The sequence below is a fragment of the Rhinolophus hipposideros genome, assembly GCF_964194185.1.
Source record: "Rhinolophus hipposideros genome assembly, chromosome: 20".
Classification (NCBI taxonomy): domain Eukaryota; kingdom Metazoa; phylum Chordata; class Mammalia; order Chiroptera; family Rhinolophidae; genus Rhinolophus; species Rhinolophus hipposideros.
The window spans coordinates 7,534,339-7,558,582 of NC_138066.1; the positions used below are offsets into that span (position 1 = coordinate 7,534,339).

At 41.4% G+C, this 24,244-nt stretch overlaps 1 protein-coding gene across 1 annotated transcript; it reads right to left on the reverse strand.

Moving 5' to 3' along the window:
• Nucleotides 1-23,274: 23,274 nt before the first annotated feature.
• On the reverse strand, nucleotides 23,275-23,466 carry LOC308488953 (large ribosomal subunit protein eL38-like; the record flags this gene model as incomplete). Its single annotated transcript, XM_081029370.1, has 1 exon — nucleotides 23,275-23,466. The coding sequence occupies one exon, from the start codon at nucleotides 23,464-23,466 to the stop codon at nucleotides 23,275-23,277; it is 192 nt and encodes a 63-aa protein (XP_080885496.1).
• Nucleotides 23,467-24,244: the final 778 nt, after the last annotated feature.

The window sequence follows — 24,244 nt, forward strand, 5'->3', positions numbered from 1 at the left end:
AAGCTGATGTTTCCAAGCTCTAGTAATTGTTCCCAGCATAACTGCCAGTTGTTTGTTACAAGGCTGTAAGTACAACTACTGCAGGGCCTCCAGCAGAGGGTCCAGCAGATGGCTTTTGTCTTCGCTGCTCGTGGGGCTGGGGACCTGTGTTAGATTTAAATCTTGGGAGTCTAGACTGATATAGCAGAAAGAATACTGGACCTGGAGTCAGAACCCCTGTCTTCCAATCTTGGCTCCGCCACAGGTCCTCAGAGATCCTCCTTTCCAAGGGCTTTCCCAGTTGGACTTGACAATTTTGTGTATTGGTTTCCAGAAGACTTTGTGATGGAAGAGGGATGAAGAGAGGCTTGGGGTTGTGGTGAATGGGGGTGGTATCTGGGCACTAGGGAAAGCAAAGTTGACAAAGACACGACATGGCACAGTGATTCTGCCCACAGCCATTTTCCTGACCTAGAGAAAAAGCGTCAGCCTAAAGGTTAGGAGTCACTGAGAATTGCAGGCTGCTCCTGTTGGGGCTGACAGGAGAGCTGGGAAGAATGGAAGGTCCTGTGATGGTTATCTTTATTTGTCAACTTGACTGGGTCAAGGGTGCCCAGGCATTTGGTCAAACATTCTTCTGGGTATGTACGTGAGGTTGTTTTTTGGATGAGATTAACATTTAAATACTAAGTAAAGCAGGTTGCTTCCTCATGTGATTGGATCTCATCCTCTCACTTGAAGGTTTAAATAGAAGAAAATACTGACTCTTCCCTGCCAGAGCGAGAGAAGATTCTCTTGTGTGACAATGTCTAACTGGGTCATTTGCTCTTCCTCGTTCTACAGCAGCCTGATGGCCTTGGGACATCAACTCTGCAGATTTTGAACTTGGAATCCTCCGTAGTTATGTATATGATTATAATTTCTAATGATAAGTCTTTTAAAAAGAATTTCCTATTGATTAGGATTCTCCTATTGATTTTGATTCTGTTTCTCTGTAGAACTTGACCATCACAGTGCAACTTCATCTGCAGCAGACTCTCTTTCATCAACAAGGTAAGTTAGGTAGAGAAGTTCAAATAAAGAACACCGAGTCCAAAGCTACCCCTCACTTCATAACCTGTTTTGAGTCTGGCTGACTCTATCCCCCAACTTTTTGCCAGACATAGAAGGGAGGAGGTTTACTATTAGCCAAGCACAGCAGAGTGTCTTCCAAATTTTGATGGATTTCCTAATCCTTTAGCCATATCTTCTTGTCCTACTTGGTAATGAGAGATTTTTGCATTCTTATCATAAGTATTCTCAGCCCATTCTTTGAGCTCAAAAACAAACATGGAGGACACACAGCTTATATCCCCTCCACTCGTGCACGTTCCTGATTCCACTTGAGAAACTTTCCTGACTCTCGTCTGGTCCCTGGCTTGCAAAGGTAGGGCATCCACAAAGTATGCAGAAACTCCAAAGGGACTAGTTTCCAGGTTATTTCTTGGAATAGCTCTGGGCTACAGGCAGAAGGCATGAGCAAAAGTAATTTTATTTGCAGTAAGTAATATTTTGATATTAGTGTGTCTGCTTTAGTTTGAGTCCTTTTACCCCCTACTTTTCCCTTCACCGCTGAAGAAAAGCCTTTTCATAGATGCTGCCCATAGAATAATGATGGTACAAAATGAAAGAAAGAGCTAAATTCAGGGTTTTTGAACTTTTCATTAATTTCTTTGGGGGGTGGGGATCTAGAGACATAATAATTTTGAATGGCATAGCTTTTATTCCAAGAACCAGGTGCTTGAAAAAAAATAATAGATGTGTTGAATTCTAGAAAGCTTGCTTAAGTGACCAAGAGGTAAAGCCTAGAGAAAGAGAGCAAAGTTTATCCATAAACAATAGATTAAAAAGAGGAATTTGAAGAAGAGCTAATTCCTGCCCCAAAAGAAGTACGAGCAGCTAGTTTTAGGAGAGAAGGTAGAAGGTCCAAAGCATCCTAGCGACAAAGGGGTCTGCACCAGAAGAAGCCTTGGGGCAGAGTGATGACAGTCCAGCAGCTAGAGCAGTGAGTTCTGAAGGGTCAGGGACAGATGCCTGAGGATCGGGAATGTAGCCACCCCTATGATGGACCTCTGCTCATGCCAAGAGGTACGTTCCCCAATCTGAACTGAAATCACCCTCATGTTCGAAAAAATGAAGCAAAATGAGGAAAAACCCTAATATTAAATTAGCATTTACCTAAATTAAATTTTAAACAACACTAAATGAATTACCTTGAGTTTACAAGTTTATATTTTCTACTATCAGTGGGGATGGAAGTTTGAGATCTAAATCCAGTCACTTAATACGAAGTTTGATCTTTCCATCCCTGATTTTTTCTTTCTTTCTTTCTTTTTTTCTTCTTTTAACTGCAGTATATGTTCCTGTCTTGACGCTGTTGATGGGAACAGGCAGATTCTGCCGGGCTCTGTAGATCTGTAAATGACAGTTCTCAGATGCAAGGGCCATCCTAGGAAGAAAGCTGGTTGAAGAGATCTGACAGATGTAAGGCAGTCTTTCAGGAGCCAGCATTGAACATTCACTATTTTTCCTTTTATTACTGCCTTTGTTCATGTTAATTAGTTACTGTCATTGTTTTGAGAATTTACAATTTCTCAGTCACTGTGCTAAGTGTTATGCTTAGGTAATTTCATTTAGCTTGTGTCACACCTGGTTGAAGTAGATGTTTATAAACGAGCAAACTGAGGATTATAGAATTGAAATAACATTTTTAGGATTCCACAATAGTGGGTGGCAAATGTGGGACTGAAATTCAAGTATCTCTGACTCCAAATCCTTTACTTAAAGCTGACTTAGTTATAGTGAATTTTGAATTGAATTGAATTGAATTGAATTGAACATTATATATACTGGCCAGACCTTTCTGAACGACCCTTCCCAAATCCTTCTAATCATTAGAAATTTGATGAATAATTTCTTTTGGCTGCCTATTGTCTACATCTCTTTCTATGTTTGAGAGATTTCCCACATCTGGGTCTTGGTGGGAGAACAATTTGCGATGGTTTTAGGGGAACACCAGCAAGCGTCACTTGGTGCATGCTGAGATTCAAGAGCAAAAGGGTCAGCAGGCTCATAGGTCACCCATTTTCCCATCATCCTGCAGAGCAGTACTGAGACTTGTCCAATACCTACTGGGTGCACTATTGGGTTGTGCACCAGGAAAGGGGCCTCACCTCTGTTTTACTCTTTCATTTTATAGGGCAAGCATGAGAGTGATTTTGCAGGCAGCAAATAAACATTATGGACTTGGGAACCAAATCTGAGTTTTGCTGGGCCAACTGTTCATGGAAGTGCTGGGAAATGCCAGCTGGCTAGTTAGTGCCTGAAGACTTTGGAGGAAGTTGAAATGATGTGCAAATTCTCCCCATGGGAAGAGGGGGAGCCTCCAGTCTCAGCTACCTCATTGCAAAGCAACTTGAGTTTCACAGGTCAGTCATTAGATAATCTTGCTTGTCTCCATAGACCAAGGGGGCTCATTAAATATAAATCTTTTCATTAGGGCCAATGATGGGTTCAGATATGAAACATGAGGAAGGGATTGTTCAACCTCCACTACTACCCACTTCCTGGTACTGGAAAATTTTATATACAGCCTAGGCAAAATCTTAACCCAATTCTTGTCATCCAGGTGATCTCAATTCAAGCAATAAGACCTCTTCATTCCCAACTGATGGACACCCCACGTTCAGATAAAGCCTATTGTCCACAAGCTTCCATCTGCGGGCTCAACCCAAGCAAGCAGAGGCAGTCACTGATTGAAGGCAGGACCAGGGTAAGAATTAAGTCAGCCAAGAGGAAAGCCATATCCCCTTCTTCCTCCACTCTCAGAACCGAGGGATCCCCTGAGAGATGCCCCAGCCCAGTGGTACACATTCCCCTCTTTACTACATGCCCATGATCCCCATACTGCCATGTCCCAGCAAAGGTACAGAGGACAGAATTCAATAGGGAGTATAGAGACCAGAGGACCCTGCCAGCTGCTGGCTTCCATATCATGTTCCAGGCTGTGCTATTTCACTCTCCACTTTAGCTTCCTGAGTGCCTAGGAGCTTTGCCAGCGTTGAAATACCTAGAAGTGTGGCTATTTTTTTCCATGAGATCTCACTGTGATGCCCTCTGCAGTCAGCAGGGGTTGTTCAGTTGACATGTTTGCATATTTCCCAGAAAGCAAAAGAACAATGCTATAATCCAGTTGGAAAAGTCTAGATGGCAGCTATCTGCACTCCTGTAGTCGTTATGCTCAGTAAGGTTTGAAGTCTTCCCCTGTTGATCAGTGCACGTGGTGGCAACATTTCTATCACCATAGGTTAGTTTTTGCCCGCTCTTGGACTCTTCTACGTCTGGCTTCCTTCACTCAGTATCACATTTGTGAGAGATATCCAAGTTGTTTTATGTATCTGTAGCTTGCTCCTTTCTACTGCTGAGTAGTATTCTGTTGTATGAACATATTGCAAATCAGTTAGTTATCCATCCAGTCTCCCGTTAATGGCTTTAGGCCCGGTCTTTCAGTTTTGGGTTATTCCAAATGAGACTGATATGATCATTCTTATACAGTGTTTTTTGTGGACATATGCTTTTTTTTCTTGTGGGTACATACCTAAGAGTGAAATTGTTATAATTGATGTGTGTTTAATTTTACAAAGCTCTTTTTCTGCTAAACTTAGAGTTGACTTGTTTCTGAGGTTTGTAATGAAGAGCTTCCATGCTACAAGCATCATTGTTGCTATCGCTAATTTTGCACTTTTATTGAGCAGCATAAAATGTCAGGTACTCTGCTAAGTGTGGGGGACACAGAGATAAAAAGAGTTATTTTTGTTCCCAAGGCTATCAGAATCTGGAAAAAAAAGGAGAATACATCTACACACAGAGATGTGAAAAAATACCTGGGAGCACAGGTGAGGGGCCTGGCAGACTGAGAGAGAATACTTGTTAGTTCATAGGAGGGAACCTCTCTGAGGCCTTGGGGTACCCATGCAAGACTCCCCGAGGATGGGGGTCTGGAATGCACCTTGACGAATGACTCGATTTCATTAAGTAGATGTTACATGGATTACAGAACATCAGCTCCATGGAATATTATACAGTCGATAAAATTATAATTAGAAAAACTTTGCATTAACTTGAAAAAATGGTATACTATTAAGTGAAAATGGTAGGATAAAACTATCTCTGCTTTGATTATGACTGTGTAAGCTATGCTTACGAATGTGGGATGGAAAGAAAGTTGGGAAATAGAAACAAAGTGTGTGTTTCTTGGTGTGATTCTGGGTGAATTCTTTTCTAAATTTCCATTTTCTTTTGGATTGTTACAATACCATTTTTAAAGCAACAGGGGTTGGGAGGGAGATGAGTATTCCCAGCCAGAAAAACAACCTTGTCACAGACTTAAGAATGCGAAAGCGGTTTGTTTGTATGCTAGTATTTCTACAGCTGAGCTTTTGTGTGTTGAATAGCTGTGCTCAGATGGCACAACTAAACCAGAAACCAGACTGCTCTGACTGACAAGGACAACTTAGGTGTTTTGAGGCTCCAAAGCACTTTGACTTAGAGATACTAGTGCCTTAGCAAGTCCTTCCTTCCTGGAAGCTACAGGAGAGAGAGAGGGACTTTGAGACTCAAGGGTGGAAGGTATTTGGTAGGTGAGTCTTGGTGGTAGGATGTTTGGGGGCGGAGGGGAATGAGACCAGAATTGACCATCTTTGTGCTGATAGTTTTAGCAGCAGCAGTGATATCCTTTGTCGAGCAACTCTTACCCAGCACCACTTTTTGTCCCCCCAGAAAATCCGAGGCATGGGGAGCTGCCCATCGGGTAGCCAACGAAGCTGTTTTCATTTTACTTTCATTTGCCCCAAACTGGTTAGCACAGCTTTGAAGGTGCTGCCTCTCTAGCATCCCATGGCACAATCAAAACGATTTCGTGAGAGAACCTATCATGTGAGCTGCTCAAATAGGGGCGAGTTGCTGCAATCCAGATCAAAGGAATAAGCAACTTGTTTCCAAATGAATTATTGGCCAGTGCAGGCTGTGAAGCACTCTCGTGTTTCTTACAGGGAGCAACCTTGGAAAGGTCTCCTGGGAGGGTAGGAGGATATAGAAATTCAAGAGATCTCAAGTTGGGCCTGCCTTAGTGTTCCTGGCTCACAAACCTGATAAGGACTTGAAAGGAATAATCATCAGGGCTTTCTCAATTCCTTGTTTCTGTCCCCAGGCGTCCCAACCTGTGGTTGTAAATGATACTGCATTAATGTGAATTGGATACCCCCAGTTGCTGATTCCTGCTCTCTACCTGCTCCCTGTAACCTTCCCCAAAGCCTCAGGTGCTCACGACAGTCTTCTTAAGTTCTTTACCCTGAGCTGCTTCTTGATGTCTGTGCCCATGTGGCAGCTTGAATGAAGCCCTGCCGCTGCTGGGAAGCTGTCAGGGAGTTCCACCAAGAGAGCTGCTACTCTTCCCTGCTCACTGTCTACTGGTGCGGCCAGCGCACCTTTACTCTCTGTGATACCCAAGGCATATCCTCGCGATGTGCCTTGGGTATCACAGAGAGTAAAGGAGCCGTGCTCTGGTCTCCTTTAGGATTGATTCTTAGCTCACATTTGTCTGAGACAATGATGCTCCAAGTTTACTTCCTGAGCCTTCCAAGGAGTATAAGTGAAAGCAGTTGATATTGGACAGTATCTTTGTGTAGCTGTGTTTTTAAATGAGCCTGGATTTGCTTTAATCTAGTATGGTAAGATATGCAGGCACGGAAATGAGGGTCATAAAAGAAGACAGTTTTATAGCCACAGACCGCTAGAAGCAGGAGGCCCGGCAGACAGGGCACAACAGGACGTACCAGACTTGGTCAGCAGACAGAGGGAGCAAAGGGAAAACGTGGGCACAAGGCTTTATTGTCGTTTCTGCAAGAAAGAATTGGCAAGGCAGGGTAAATAGGTTTCCGGCTGGCTAGATTCAATAATTTCGGGGGACTCTAAGGCAGAGGGGCTGTTCTGGTTGTCTGGTACCTGCCCCTCCAAAAGGGCAATTCAGGCAGGTGGCTCGTGTTCTGGGAAGTAAGAGCTCAGTAAAGGGGGTAGCTGGAGAGAAGGGGCTCTGGATTGATTAGTATGCATATGAAAGGTGTACTGGAGGTGCTGTTTGCTACCCTGAGGAATTGGCTAGCCCTGGAAGGGGCAATCTTTCCAGGGCCAGCAGGGTCCCGCCTGTCTAAGGACCGGAATTAAAAGACTTTGTTTACTAGAAGCTGTCAGACACAGTTTTATTTTAACAGTTAACTGCTGAACAACCTTATATCCTAGTTCTATAGCATAATACTCTAACTTCCCCAAAGGACCAAAACCAAAAAGAAGTCAGAGGTCCAAAAAGGAAAGGTACCCCTGCACCCTAGCAGAACATTGGTGGTGATACTGAAGGCAGCCCAGTTTGTGTGTGGCTAGAAAGGAAAGCAGGCAGTGCTGGCCATAGGGTGTGGACTAATGGCCTAGGAGACAGCAGCATCTCGCCATTGGCTAAATTGCTAAATCACTAACTGGGCATGAGCTGTCCTCCTAAGGACAGGACTTGGATCCTGCTACCCTCTTCACTAAACTACTGGTCTCAGCATCATTTACTCTCAGTTCCTTCAACACAAAAATCTCTTGATGTAATGTGGTTAAGTGAGACCAGCTTAGATTGCTTTCCAGCTCTACAACTCACTACCTGATTGTCTTTGGTATTTAGTAACCTCTCTCCACCTCTGTTTCTTAAGCTGTAAAATAGGAATAATATTGTTGTAAAGTCGTAATGAGAATTCAATAAGATAAAGTATGTGAGGTGCTGGCACAGAGCCTAACACATGGTAGGTGCCCAGCCAAGTTGGTTTCTTTCCCCTGACTTTGGCAATGGAGTGAGGGTGTCACTGAGCTGGCTTTTTCCCTCCCGGAAGTCTTTCAATATACCATGCTGTGGAAAGTAAAGTATGGGTCCCTGAGGCCACTGTACTTTTAGAACAAAATCAAAGACTGGGAGATACACTTCATGGAATCATTTTATCTACTGAAGCTCCCATGCTGAGACCCTGAGTAATTTGGAAATAACAACCCAGGCTATTTGTTGGCACCCCAATTCTACTGAGCGAGCAATAAGCCTTTTGAAAACTGTCATGTGCCATGGACACCAAGTGGAGAAGAGACAAGTGTCTAGATGTCCTTTCCTTTCTTGGACAAGGATTCTGCTGCCTGGTTACAGAAAAATGCCAGGAAGGAAATCACAGAAGCATGAATTTCCTGAGGTTCTTTTTCTAGAGCCAACATTGGGTCACAATAGGGAAGAGAATGCTTTCTACTGTTGTTGTTTTAATAGACGTTATTTTTTGGAGCAGTTTTAGGCTTACAGCAAAATTGCGAGGAAGGCACAGCGAGTTTCGATGTGCCCGGCAGTCCCCTTCACACACATGTGCAGCCTCCCCATGTCATCAACATTCCACACCAGAGTGTTGCACTTCTTACACTGATGACCCCACACTGACACATCATTACCTCCCAATGTCCCTAGTTTACATTAGGGTTTGCTCTTGGTGTTTTACACTCTATGGACAAGTGTATAATGACATGAATCCACCATTATTGTATTATACAGAGTATTTTCACTGCCCTAAATGTCCCTGTGCTCCACCTGTTCGTTTCTCCCTATCCTCCACCCCCTACAGCCACGGATATTTTTACTGTCTCCATAGTTTTACCTTTTCCACTGTGTCATGTGGTGGAAATCATAGAGTATATATCCTTTTAGATTGGCTTCTTTTACATACTAATACACATTTAGGGTTTCTCCATGTCTTTTCATGACTTAATAACTCATTTCTTCTTAGCATTGACTAATATTCCATTCTTTGTATGTACCACAGTTTAACTATTCATTCACCTACCTGAAGGACATCTTGGCTTCTTCCAAGTCTTAGCAATTATGAATAAAATTTATATCAATAACTGAGGGTTGTTGGGTTTTGATAGAGTATATAATCACACCAAGAGAGCCTTGGGCTAGGAATCAGGCTTCGGATCTGCCTGTAACTGGTGGCAGAGACTTAAATAAGTCACTCAACTCCCCTGACTCTCAGTTTCCTCAGTCTGTTTTTCCAAATGCCTTTGGTGCCTGCTGCCCACTGTCGCTATGTTTTAGAATGATAGCGCTTCCTAAAGGAACAACATTGAACACGGTGTCCTGTGAACATTGGTAGGTCGACCAGGAAACAGAGTTTCAGGAAGAATAAAGGAGTGTGTGTGTGTGTGTGTGTGTAGGGGGGGTACTCCAGAAGTGGATGCTGTGACAAGCAGCACCAGGCCCACGTCCAGACCAGCCAGACAGTGAGCATGAAATGAGCAAGGGAATTAAGTAAAGAGTCAGGATTGGGAAAAACCTCAGGGCAGCAGAGGTGCTGACCATCCCTCCCTGGTAGGGACATGCAGACACCAAACAAAGACAGGTTGGAAATTAATGTAGGCAGATATTGGGATGCAAGGTTTCCAAAGATGATGTGCATCTGTGTTTGCTTACATGGAAAGATGTTCCTGACATAATTTAAATGGAAACGGGAAATTTCATAATAGAAACCATATTATTATTGCATCAACACAGTATGAATGTATGTATAGAGTAACATAGGAAACTGTTCTATGTCATAGGTTTCCTTATGGGAATTGCATGCATAATAACCTCCATCAGGAACTTCTTTCTCCCTCCCTATCTTCCTTCCTTCCTCATTCTCCCCCTCCCTCCTTTCCTCCTACAAGTATAGGAGATCTGACAATTAAGTTCACAAACTCATTCTAAAAAAAGTGCTACCTACCTCATTGCTGAATATCACCACAGTCACCTTCGAAGTGCTCCCCTTGGGAAACTGCACCGATGCCAGTGCCTAGTCCACCCTTCAGAGCAATTTTGGAACTCTTTCTGGAATGGCCATCAGAGCTCTCATTGTATTACCCTTGATGTCCTGAATGTCATAAAAATGTCTTCCTTTCAATATTTCCTTTATCTTTGGGTAAAGAAGGAAGTCATTGGGGGCCAGATCAGGTGAGTAGGGAGGGTGTTCCAATACAGCTATTTGTTTACTGGCTAAAAACTCCCTCACAGACAGTGCTGTGTGAGCTGGTGCCTTGTCGTGATGCAACAGCCATGAATTGTTGGAGAAAAGTTCAGGTCGTTTTCATCTACTGTTTCATGCAGCCTTTTCAGCACTTCCAAATAGTAAACTTGGTTAACTGTTTGTCCAGTTGGTGCAAATTCATAATGAACAATCCTTCTGATGTCAAAAAACTTAGCAATATTGTTGCAACAAGTTCGCGAACGCTATTGTCAGACCTGGTATATATTGAATGTTACGATGCCTCATGTACTTGGAGGACCTATGATGGGAGCAGAATTGGGGAAGCTCCTGCCCTGTTGGGTGGCTTCTTAGGACTTCCTTTTCCTTGCTAGTGTTTATCATTCTCTGACATCCTACACACTCTTGTTTCTGCATTTTCATTCTAGAATGTAAGCCTGTGAGAGCAGCTCCTCGTTGCTGGAGTGAGCGCAAGTGAATCCTCACTGAAAAGACCACCCCTCGGCACTTTCTTTACGGTGTGAGAGGGAGGACTCAGCCTGAAAGTGCAGCCCCCCAACTCCTCCTCAGTCCCTTGGAAAAGGGGGATGAAATGGATTGCAAGCAAAGTTGCAAAGATCAAAGGCAAAAATAGTGGTGCTCACGAGAGAACCCTGGGTGTATAGACCAAAGAGCAAACACTGAGGCATTTCATGTGCTTTGGTCCGTTTTTATCCACCAATTTATTCTTTTCAGCTTGCAATAAAAGAGATTTATAATTATGGAAATACTTTTATTAAAACTGCCATAAGAAAAATAAATTCTTTTTTGATTGTTAGTCTGAAACTCTCTAGCCCCTAACCACTTTATTGTTTGTATTGAAGCAATTGTTTTTATAAACCTGTTTTTTTAATTGTGAAATATATCACACAGGAAAATATGTGTGAAAAGAAAAGATGGACAGCCCAAAAATGTAGCACAAAGCAGATACCCAAAGACCCATCAAACCAAAACCCAGCTCAGGAAATAGAGCATCAGTAGCTCCCTAGCAGCCCCACTCATGCCCACGCCCAATCATCCCACCCTCTAAAGGTTGTCACTCTCCTGATATTTATGGGTTTCACTGTGTGTGTGTGTATGATATTATAAAACATCACACATGCATATTGAAATACTACATTATTAGCCATATATTAAAGTCTATCTAAATGAATTATACAACACGATATCTTTGTTATTGTGTCAGCCTTCTTTCATTCAACAGTGTGTTTTCATATAGCTTTATATGTGTTTTCATTGTAAGAGTCATACTGTCTTCATTTCATTGCTGTATATTTCAAACGATGGATATACCACAAGTTATTTATCCATTCTTACTGTTGATGCATGTTGGGCTGTTTCCAGCTTGGGGTGATTACAAACAGTGCTGCGATGAACATTCTTGTACATAATTCCGATGAACATGTGTACACATTCTTGTTAAGTATATAGTTAGAAATGGAATTGCTGAATTATAGGGAATGCAAATCTTCAATGTTAGCAGACAGTGTCAAACAGTTTTCCAAAGCGGCTGCCCTAATTTATACTGTTTAGAAATTTATGAACTAGTTGCTCACCTACTTGGTTAAGTCAGTCTTTCAAATTTTAGCCATCATTGCCACTTTATTTCTCTAAATATTGCTTCATTATTCTCTCTTTCCTCTCCTTCTTGAGCTCCTTTCCTGACTCTATTTATATTTATCTTACCCTTTATTTTGTATTTGTACCTTTTGTCCTCCAAGATTTATTCTGGCTATTGTCCTCTGATGTATGTTTTATCTCAGTCATTCTGTTTGGTTGTGCCTTTTCTACTGTTCATCTATCTGTTGAATTCTTAATGTCACTTTTTATTTTTACTCTAGAGCTTTTACTTTGTTCTTTCATTTCATAGTTTTTAATTCTTTGTCAAAATTCTCAGTTGTGTGTTTTATTATCATGAACATAATAAGCATGTTTATTTTAAAGTCTGTGCCTAATAACTAAAAAAATCTAGAGCCACGTGAGTCTATTTTATTTTGTTGTTTTTGTTGAGTTTTGTTCGTATTGTTTTTTTCCTCTTATGCTGTTTTTCTTGTATAGCAGGTTTTGTATTGGAAATATTCTTTGTAGAAATAATTTACATTTGCATCTTTCAAGAACTTGGTAGCATGAATGATAGGGGATTACCAGAGATACGGATAACCTGAAGATGTACTTTATTCCTTGGAAGATCTTATCTACTTTTGGTTCAGTATGGTCTCCAGGGTACTATACTTTGAAGTCCCAACCCAAAGTGACAGAGGTCGTAAGAGCCTAGCCTAGTGGACCCTAGACTTTAACTTTTAACCCACTAACTCTTCTCAGTCACCCCTTGGGGAATCAGAAATTATCCACAGTGAAAAGTGACCACAAACTCTAGGCTAAACTGCCTGAGATCTGTCTTTACTTGCCTTCTGGCCAGAAACTTCCTGTTGGAGTCCTTCCTGGAGTTTCCTTACAGATTGATTTTTGAAATGAAACTTTTGTAATGTAATTTTTGTTATCAGGAGGTGTCATAAAATCTCAACTTTCTTATTATAGCAAATGTATATATGTATGTGTATATTATAGAATACACATATGTATGTATACAAATGTATCATACATGTAACTTCTTATCATGAACAATATGTGGTAACTAAAAATTCAGTTGCATACAATGTAGGTTAATGGAAAGCAATATTTTTTCAGTCAGTCTATATTGCTACAATACTGTATTGGCATAGACTGTATGATACTGATTGCATACCGAAATGAAGAAGTCCCAAATTATTTCAAGTTTTTCACCTCTTACTGTATCCTTTCTCCAATAAAAGATGATAAAGTTAGCCATCCCTGTTTCCAAATGGGGACTGGCCATTGGATGACAACCCAAACACCAATCATGTCTTATTCAAATTCATGTTTGCGTAGAGTGTATTATTTCAGGGACACACACACACACACACACACACACACACACACACACACACCTTGAATTAAAATCCAAGGATTACTCCATTTGTAGTTGTAGACCATACCATCTTCTCTAGCTACCTTAAGCAGGAAGCAAATTTTTAAAGGATATTTAGTAACTCTGGAAATCTTTGCAAAAGCTGGTGGAACAGGTTTTAGGTTAAATTTCCAGGAACAATTATGGGTAAGAAACAGGGAGCAGAACCCATTATCTTTCCCGTGTTTAGAAACCTGTTGCCATTACCTTTTTCTGTAAAATGGATGATCCACACTTGCGTCAGTTTCAAATCAAAGTCTCACTTTGGTGCAGGTGACTGGTGGAAATTCAATCAAGTTGTTTGTGACTATTGTGGCTGACTTTACATGGTTGTCCCTTTAAAACAATTGTTGCTGGCTGCTTTGGGAGCTATATAAGAAGCCACTGCAGATTCTTGTACTTGCCCCTACCCATGGCTTCTTCTTATTGATTTCTTACCTTTCTTTTGTTAGCTTCTATCGTGGCTGGTATCAGTGGTATTCTACATTGATGCTTACTCTATGCACAGCCCTGTTTGAATTGGTGACTCCATTTTAAAATGCTTGTTTGAATCTTAAGACAGCAATTGTGCCTCAGTTCCATGCACCAAAACTCTGGGAAAATTTCCTCCATCACCTATGACCCACCTAGGACTTTGAAATACTTCTCCAAACGGTACCAAAATACCTTCAGCAGCTCTGGCAGGGGGATGGGGTAGCACTGTACTGATCTGTTATATATAATAAGAGACAGTGTTCGAGCATCGGACAGCTCTACAAGAAAGGGAAGGGTATCCCCTGGATTTTTGGAACATGGTGGTACTGATAGTATCTATAGGTGGGAGAGAGGAAAAGACCTGCAGAAGAAGCAAAGATACAAAAGAAGGAAGAAGATGAACAAAACCTGAGACAACATATCAAGACCAAGTTAGTGGCTTTCTGACTTTTGAGACCCCAAACACACTTCTCTTGCAGGCAGACAAATAAAAGACATCATAATGTTTCTCTGTGCTTGGAAGCCATTGGTCATTTCAATGAATATCGGAGTGTAGGAGGAGGAATGATCCTTATGTACCTGTGTTCTCAGCATTGTACCTTGAAGAACCGTGTTTCTTTTGATTATTCTCTATTTGAGGTACTATGTTGAGCACTTCCACATTTACACTTATGCCTACGATCGTTTGAAGATCTAAACATATGAATCTCTGGAAAGGTCAAAGAAACCTCATTTAATGTCATCTCAAATGTGTGGGTGATTTTTTTTTCACTTGATAATAAAAATTTTGATTTTACAAATAAGGACATTTATCTTTGATTTCCTAACTTTGAATATTCCTTTCAAATACATTTCCATATATTCACATATATTTATATATGTCACACTGTGTGACTTTGAGTGTTTCATGTTTATGGATTCTCGCATTCATGCGTGTATGTGTATGTGTGTGTGTGTACATACATGTATATTATGGACTGTCGTGATGAAGTAATGATTTTTTTTTGTAACATGAATGCTGAAATGACAAGAGTATCAGATGTCTAGGACAGTAAATCTTAACTGGGAGTGATTTTGCCCCCCAGGGGGCATTTGGCAATGTCTGCAGATATTTTTGTTGGCTACAGCTAGGGTTGGGGTGCTGTAGGCGTCTAGTCAACAGAGGCCAGAAATGCTGCCAAACATCCTATAGTTCACAGGACAAATAGCTATAGTATAGAGGTTGAGAAACTCTGTTCTAGAGGTATTATTATTGAGCAAATGATTATTGGCACCTATAATATGCAAGGCTCTATTTTAACTATGGTTCAGGTATAAGCATAAGTCAAATAATTCACACTTTTTGGTATGCTTTCAATTTATTTAGTAAGGGAGTCTATCAGGCAGGGTCCCAACAGGAAACATTTGGTATGCACAGAATAAGATAAACTGAAGAATTATTTACAAAAGAATGAATATGGGAACATATAAGGAATCCTGTGGTTAGCTGAGCTGGCAGCAGCCAAAGTGTTATCCTCCCTAAGCCCTACAGAACTAAAGTGTGAATACTGGCACCTGGAAGGGGGTGGAGTCTCCTAGTGTCAGCCACTCTGAGAGGAGAGACTTTCAGTTGTAGCCATCCTGAGGTGACAGGAAAAAAACCAGGGGACTAAATAGTCCAACCTCCCTCTCACCTACTGTAAAAGCACCCCATGGGCCATCAGAAGCTAGAGAGAGTGGGTGTCTGTTGGTGTTCTGCATGCAGCTCGGAGTCCTACTGCAGAAAGCAGGATGGAAAAGAGTGAAAAATGTGTTGGGCATGAGGGGAAATAAAGACCAACCAAAGGTATCTGGGCAAGGAATCACTTTATAAATAACTGTCATTTGAAGTGGAAATTGGTAAGTGCCATAAGGGAGACCCAAATCAAGGACTCTGAGCCTTCAGCGGCATGAGGGATTCTATCTTGGATGAACTCAGGGAAGGCTCAGTAAAGGATGCAGCATTTGAGAAGACGACCTTGAGGAGAGAATAGAGTAACCGAAACGTCAGCCTTTTCCCACTTTGAAAGGTCACTTTCTTCTCATACATACTGGGAGCAAGGAGGGTTTAGTTTACAAGCTTTCCTAGCTCACCATCCTGCTGTCCTTCCCACGGCTCTCAGCTCCATCTCTTCTCTGAACATTTTGCTGGGAAGCAGTTCCTGCCTCCGCGCGTCTGCCCACAGAAGGCGGAATTAGGCAGGCCTTGCTTCCCCTCATTTGTCTGTTCCTTTGTCTTTCAACACACACACACACACACACACACACATATATACATATGTGTGTGTGTATATATATATAGATCTATCTGTCTATCTATCTATCTATCTATCTATCTATCTATCTATCTATCTGTCTATCTATCTATCGGTTTATATGGTGTGCCAAAAAAATTATATACATTTTAAGGAAGGAAAACTGTATTAAAATTGTAATACTCAATATACGAAGTCTGACAATTAAGTTCGCGAACGCGTTGCAACGATGTTGCTAAGCTTTTTTGATATCAGAGGGATTATTCATTATGAATTTATACCAACTGGACAAACAGTTAACCAAGTTTACTATTTGGAAGTGCTGTAAAGGCTGCGTGAAAAAGACAGATGACCTGAACTATTCTCCAACGATTCATGGCTCTCGCATCACGACAATGCACCAGCTCATATGGCACTGTCTGTGAGGGAGTTTCTCACCTGTAAACAAATAACTGTATTGAAACACCCTCCCTACTCACCTGATCTGGCCCCCAATGACTTCTTTCTTTACCCAAAGATAAAGGAAATATTAAAAGGAAGACATTTTGATGACATTCAGGAAATCAAGGGTAATATGATGACAGCTCTGATGGCCATTCCAGAAAGAGTTCCAAAATTGTTTTAAAGGGTGGACTAGGTGCTGGCGTTGGCGCATAGCTTCCCAAGGGGAGTACTTTAGAGGTGACCATAGTGATATTCAGCAATGAGTTATGTAGCACTTCATCTAGGACGAGTTTGCGAACATAATTGTCCATCTTCATATATATATATATATATATATATATATATATATATATATATATATATATATATGTATATATGTATACATATATATATATATATATATGAACAGTTACCTAAGATTGTAGTAACCAAAGAACATCACAACAGAGGAGCACAGATGTTTAAAATGCTGATATGATTTTCACCGTAGTGCAAGGGAAAACACTCACAATGTTAAGTTCACATAAGGAATGCCCTCACCGCAACCCCCCCACCACCGTGCTGTCCTGTTTTATTGTCTGCCCTCACTATGAACCCTCCCATTCTACTCTCCTTTCTATGACTCTTTACTTACGTGTCAGGAAGACTGTCTGTCTTCATACAGTGGCTGATCTCAACCCAGTTACTACTTCCTTTCTGCCAACAGGACATTCCGCCAGCTCTTTATGCTTCCACTTAAGGCAATATCCCAGGGAGAGTTCATGGTGGCCTTTGGCATCCCATGTCTCACCCAGCAGTCCACAGCTGACGTGGACACTCCTATTCCAGCCCCCGAGGGGTTTCTATACCACAGTGGGTGGCAGACAATCCTCTTTCTAGTGATTACTCATTGGAGACCTGTGGGATTTCTTTCTGATTCCCCCTCCAGCACACACGCGTACCTTTCCCAAGGATGAGTATTAATTATCAGGGATATTAAAGTCTAAACCCATAAGGTGGAAGAGAAATATTTTTTGAATGTCCCTGTAGTTTTCAAAACCTCCTCTCTATTTGTAATTAAGGCCTTATGTAATTTACCTTTGAACAGTGTAGACGCTCCCACCCTTTCTAACTGTACTCCCTAGAGCCTGTTGGAAATAAGAAGTGGGCCCATTTTCCAGCTTTATGCCTCTGAAGAACTGCTCTCTTGCCTACACAAAGACCTAAGAAGGGTTTGTAATTACTTCTTGAAAGAGCTAGATTAAATTCTTAGCCAAGGGCCATTCTCTTCCCCAGACTCTCTGAAGAAAAAGAAAAAGTATAGCTTTGTCTTTCTAATGATGGAAGATTTAAAATTGAGAGATAGGAGCTGGAGTGCTAGGAGGACTAATGGTAGAGGAAACAATGTGAGCACCTCACAGAGGTTGGAAATGATGGACACAACCTATAGATTAAATTAACATTGTCTGAATATATGAAAGCAACTCATTGTGTGTAATACAGCAAGCACCAAATTATAGGTGGTTTCATTATTTCCTTTAAAGACGTTTTTGTATTTTTAAAAATTATGTGTAGCAGATTTAGAAAAGGATATGAACTCACTGGAATAGAAACAAAGTTTTTTTTTGTTTTTCTAGTTTCTTGGGTTATAGTTAACTTTTCTCCCCCATGTGACAGTGGATTCCCTTCATGATGTTGCAGCTGAATTCTATAACTCTGTGGTCACTTTTGGTGATTAGATCAGTCTTTCTTCCTTTCTCTTAGATTCAGTGTTGTTTTAAATTGCTAATTCTGTAGCCATTTTGAAATACTCTGTCCATCCCCCAGCTGATTCCCCCATCCACAAGAGCTAGACTTGAGGCTAGTGGCTTGGAATTCAGAGGATGGCACATACCACACCAATTTTGGGGCCCAAGGGTAGGAAGGGGTGACATGTCTCCTTATTGGCTGCCCAGAGGGCAAGTGGCTTCTTTCTGTTGGCTGCTGCTTCTACTCTAACACTGAGTAGCCAGTAGCCATTGGTTCTCACTATGTCAAGTTTCTGAAAGAATGCTGGTTATTTCACAGAGGATACTTTTTAATGTTTAGAGAGCCTTAGAAGGCCCGTTCCCTGCAACATTTCCCTGGATTTGTCCCTCAGTTGCATTATCTCTAGGCTGTCTGCTCACAGCATCTTGTTTATGGGGCCCCCACACTCCACTAGCAGCTCTGTCGGCTGAAGCAGCTTCAAGCTGTCTGGAGCTATCTACTCTCATGCCTGCTCAGGAAACATACATCTTTGCCACATGAAATGATGATAAGTACTGGCTTCCTCACCAGCATACCCTGTCTCAGTCATACCTTCTCTCTTCTCTCACCTCTGACATGTCCTAGCAGTAGGCGTTTTGCCAATCCATTCACTTGTCAACTTTCAGAGAAAAGGATCCTCTGTTCCCAACTTAGTGAAGGGAGAGGAAGTTCAGGCAATTTCTACTTCATGATCGATTGCCGTGGTAGCCCTCTTAGCTTCGGAGAGAAAAGGCAAGAGCTACTTTTCACCAGCACCACACTTCTTTAAAATGCCATCTCCTCTTCTTCTCAGCCTTCCTTTTATATTCCAGTTGTGTGTGAAGAGTGGGTGGGCAGTGCTAACGTTATTGAGTGGCATCATTCTACATGCCCTGAAAAAGGGGGCTGACCACATAGCTGTGATCTTCTCAAGTGACATGTGGGGCATTTAGCAACACCTGTGCTTAGTCATGGACCTAAGTAGCCAATTCCAATATTTGGCAACTGACACATTTTGTCACTATTGGGACCACACTTCAAAGATAGATAAACACCCCCTCCCAAAATTTGGTTCAGATGTCAAAACTGATGATGCCACATATTCACCAAGAGGGTATGGAAATATTTATTACTTATTACTGGGGTTTCTGGGGAGAGCAGGGCAGGCCTCCTAACCAGGTCCAACGTGACTTGAGAAATAGAGAAAAGGAGCCTGGCCTGTGTTTTTATGGTGGTTAGGGAATGGGGCTGGCGTGAGAGCTTCCATGAAGGGGCAGGAGCTAGTGGGATTTGAATCTCCTGCTGGTGCCAATGAAGGAATACCCAGGCTTTCTTATTAGTTTTCCCAGATGTGCGGTACACAGGGTCGAAGGAAGAGTGAAGCTTAAAAACTGCCAGTAGTCACACATAAATGATGGGACCAGACTCTTTATTACAGTTACATAGACACTAGAGGAAACAGAGGATGCTGCACTTTACAGTGGTCTGGAAAGCTAGGTCTGGCCCTTCAAGGAGCAGAGACCAAGAGGGGACTAACTGTGCAAGGCTTTTTTAGGAAGAATGCCTATGGGGAAAAGAAATAGGGAGGAGGCCAGGGAAGCAGAAAGAGTCAGACTGTGACACAAGTTTGACCTTGAGCAAACGACAGAAAAAGAGAAGGTTTGATGGAAACCCCCTAGACTGCCACATAGTCTAAAAAAGGCCAACGAACTCTTGGGATGTCTTTGAGCCAAAGTTGGCCCACAGAGTCCCTGCTACGAATGAATCTGCCTTTCTGCTCCTGATGCATACATTTCTGAGGTAGGAACAGGCATGGGAGGCCTGGCCTTCTTGTGAACAAGTAAATAGATTTTGTAGCTCCACAGCGGGGCCCATGGTCAACTGTCCTTGGGGTTGGAGGACTGCATGACACATCCTCAAGGCCACTATGCATATACAGCTAGTCCAGTGATTTTTTCATGGCTAAAAACATTTTGGAGTTGCTTTTCAGGAAAACTTCTTCACAGGATAATGTAGAAACAATGGAAGGACAAGAGAATTTGATAGCTTTTTAAAAAGACTTGTGACTCTTGACCAACACAGCATCGTCCAGCTTGATTATCTATCTTAGTACTTACCAGAATTGGCTCTGTGAGTTTGGCGATTGCAAAAACAAACAAACAAACAAACAAACACCGGAATCTGAACTTAAATGATAAAAATTGTCATTAATGATGTTCCAAGGAATATACCACAGACTCTGAAGGCAATTTCAAGAACAATTCTGGATACATTTTAATTAAGGATAATGTTGTAAGTGTACAGCTTTCCAAGGAGACTTCACTGAGGTGAACCATTTTCAGTACACAGCACAGTGAAAAGTTTGCGAACTTAATTGTCTGACGTTGTATAGGATTTTAGGACTAATAATAAAAGATAAAAATCGGTCTGCTTCCTACCTTCATTTTCTCTGTGTGCATGCGTAGGCGGATGGGCGTGGGCGAGGATCATCCACCATGAAGCTGATGAATGGAAATCTTCCAAGCCTCTATACTTAATTTTGTATTTCTACTTTTATATTTTTCATCAAAGGGAGTTTCTCAAATTTTATAACCTTTAGGGCCCACAAAGCTTCCATCCACCCCAGGTATGTGTATGTGTGTACGCACATCCTGGTGTGTTTTGCGTGTGTTTCTATGGCTTCCATTCCCCCATTCCCACACTTGGATACATATGGTTCTCCATATGGGGTAATGCTGTCCTTTACTCATGTTTTTAAATGTCTTCGGATTGTTTAATAAAAAGAAGTTAAAGGGTAAAAAAAGAAAAAAAAAAGCCCGGCTATACAAATCTTTGAACCAAGGGGCGAGATGGAGGAGGGACATTTTTCTTTCCCTTCCAGGACCTCAAGCTTGAAGCTTTCCCTGTAGCCAGTTTTGAGGAAAGGATCACTTTCTTCAAACCACTAGAGGGCATCAGTGTGCACACAACTGTTCCAGTGGGGCAGGGTGCCAAGCTCCAGGGCCTAAGGAAGGTGAGTCTCACATTCCTATAGCCACCAAGTCCCTTTTCCTTTTCAAAATACATCTTACTCCACTTGGGATGTTGCTTTCTGGTTCTGAATCATCCTAGTATTTCCTCTTCACCTCCTACCCTTCAATAAGGCCACACACGCCCCTCCTCCATATTCTTTGTTGTTGTGACTCTCATTTCTATGAATGAAGGTTAAAAGACCCCCATTGTGTTCAGGAGACTGGACCAGGGAGACCTATGGGCCATGGAAAGAACACTTTACTGACTGTCAGGAGATAAGGACTCAAGCCCCAGGTCTGTCATTGGCTGTGTGATTGTAAGAAAATCGCTTTACTTCTCTGAACCTCAGTGTGCTTATCTATATAATGGGACGGAGAGTTCTCTAAAGTTTTGCGGGTCTATAAGAAAAGGCCTGAATCTAGCTAAATATCCTCATTTGAAAGCAAAAGCCTAGTTATTTCCTGACATTCACCAAGTAAGCAATCAAAATGAATGGTTAAAAGCTCTTAATTCTAAAATGCTAAAACCAGCTTTCTTAATATTGTTTATAAACCTCTGATGAACACAATTCCAAATTAAAGACTTCTTTGGGTTTCTAGGCCAACAGGTAAGGAGCTTGGAAGCCATCTCTTCCATTTACACAACAAGAGGAAAGATGAACTAACTGAAAATCAGGAACTCTTGATCCATCAGAAAACTGATGTCGTAGGACATCTATAAACAGAGATAAAATTGCGCCCCCCCCCCAAAGAGAAAAGACAAACAGGCACACAGAGAATCACAATTTATTGGAGCTGAACTTAGAAGATGGAAACTCTGCAGGTAACCAGGACCATGTTCTTTTTATCAGTACATTATGTCCAATTTGCAACAAAAAATGACAAGGCATCCTAAAAGACAAGAAAAAAAAAAAAAAAAAAAAGCAAAACCCTATAGATTAAAGAGACAGAGAAAACATTGGAACCAAACTCAAATATGGCAGAGATGTTAGATGGTCAGACTGGGGATTTAAAACAACTGTGACTAATATGTTTAGGGCTCTAATGGAAAAAGTGGACAACAAACATGCCAAGAGCAGATGAGTAATGTACGCAGAGAGAGGGAAACGCTAAGAAAGAATCAAAAGGAAATGCTCGCGATCAAAAACACCACAACAAAAATGAAAAATGCCTGTGATGGAATTATCGATAAACCGGACTCAGCTGAGGAAAGAATGAAAGCACTTAAAGATGTCAATAGAAACTTTCCAAAATGGAATTCAAAGAGAAAAAAAAGAATTAAAAAGACAGAACAGAACACCCAAGGACTGGACAATAACAAGCAAAAGCTGTGATCTACCTGTATTAGGAATACCAAATTAAGGACTCCCACTCTCATTTACTCATGTGCTATTCTACCACCACCCACAGAGACACGTCTTTCTACTCGGCAGAACCCTGAGATGAACTAAGAAACCATGTTTTTGCTTGCAGTTTCTCACATTGCCATACCTTATTAAATTATCTTTTTAAAGGATGAAAGACTTTATGGGGAATAGGTGAGAATTTAAGGCAGGGGAAAGCAGGCTTATCCAGTTTCTCTGTAACCTCACAGGCCTCATTAAATGGGGCTTGAAGTGAATTTGACCTTCTCCCATCTTCTGCCTGAATCCCCGCCTCAACAATAGACAGCTCATTGAAACCAGTGAACTGTGGCCATGAGATCTCAGAGTTGATATGTCTTCATGATATAAACTGGAAATCGTATTCCATTTGCAGTGGAGCTTTGCTATGAAGATGGAGAAAAACTAGACCACCGAGTGGCACATGGAGATATGACCTCCTTGCTGTCCCTCTAAGGACACCATCTTGAAGTCTCCTGATTATTCTTGTACTCATTTCTTCTGTTCCATCACTTTCTCTTCATTTAATCACCTTTATTACAAATATCCTCATAAAAGGCCTGCCACCTTCCATCCTTATTCCTAACCATCCCCCATCCCACTGTGTCCTGCTTCAGGTTCTTTGGTAGCACCCTTCTTGAGGGTGACATTCAAGACCATCTGTGACCTTGTGAGATAATCTCTTGCTGCACCTATATTTTCTTTTCACTCCAGCCACCGAGTTTGTGCAACACTAAGGTATTTTTACTTATTTGTTTGGAATTTTTAAAATTGCAATACAGTTCAGATCAGCACAGCTGGTTCATTTCAGCTTCTTCACTGCCAAACCTTGGGCAGGGACTGCTTCAGTTTCTCTGTCTTCTTGTCTGTGATGACCAAGGTGTAAAGGTATCTGTTGCATCGAACTTTAAACTTCACATTATCCTTTTTCTTGATCTTAACAGATTTGGCATCCTTCCTCCTGGCTGTGAGCAGGAAGTTCTTGATTTTCTCAGTTTTACAAGGCATGGCTATGAGGCATGGCCGGCACCTCGGAATTCCCCCTATTCCTCGCGTACACTGAGACACACTCACAGCCAACACTAAGCTATTTTTAGTTATCAAAACCCAAGGCATCTTTTTACTTCCTTGTCTTTACACATGCTATTTCCTTTGCCCTAGAAAGATCTCTCCCCACTCATTGGACTGAATAATCAGCATCATACTTTAATATACAGCTCAAATGTCACCTCCACCAGGAAGTCTTTCTGGAGAAACCAGTCCAGGTTTCATGCCTCTCATAGGTCTTCCCCCATAATGAGGGCATAACTGCTGTACCACTTGCCCTGGCCTGTAAGTGATTCCCTATTAGCCTTCAAGCAAGAGTGCAAGAATTATGCTCCTTTCTCTAAGCCTATTATCTAGTACAATATATGGAATAAGGTTTGTTACCGGAATAAAATTATGAATGAGTTGATCGAATGTAAAAATCTCAAAAATAAGCTGTGAAAAGAAGTTCAATGTAGCTCATAGGGGAGAAGAAGAAAAGATAGAAAAGCATAAAAGAAGAGAGGAAAATTCTATGTACTTGTTGTAAACATAAAAATTGGATGATTGATATTTCAATCCTTATGCGGATGATCAGGAAATGTTTAAGAAATGCCTTTTGAAAAGAGTTTTTGGAAAAGCTTAAAGATAAGAATCAGTAAAGCAAAAATGGAATATGTCTCTCAAAACACTAAATCCATTTATCAAAAGTCAGAAAGCAAAGAAAACACAAAAGGGTGACAAGAATAGGAAAAGATGA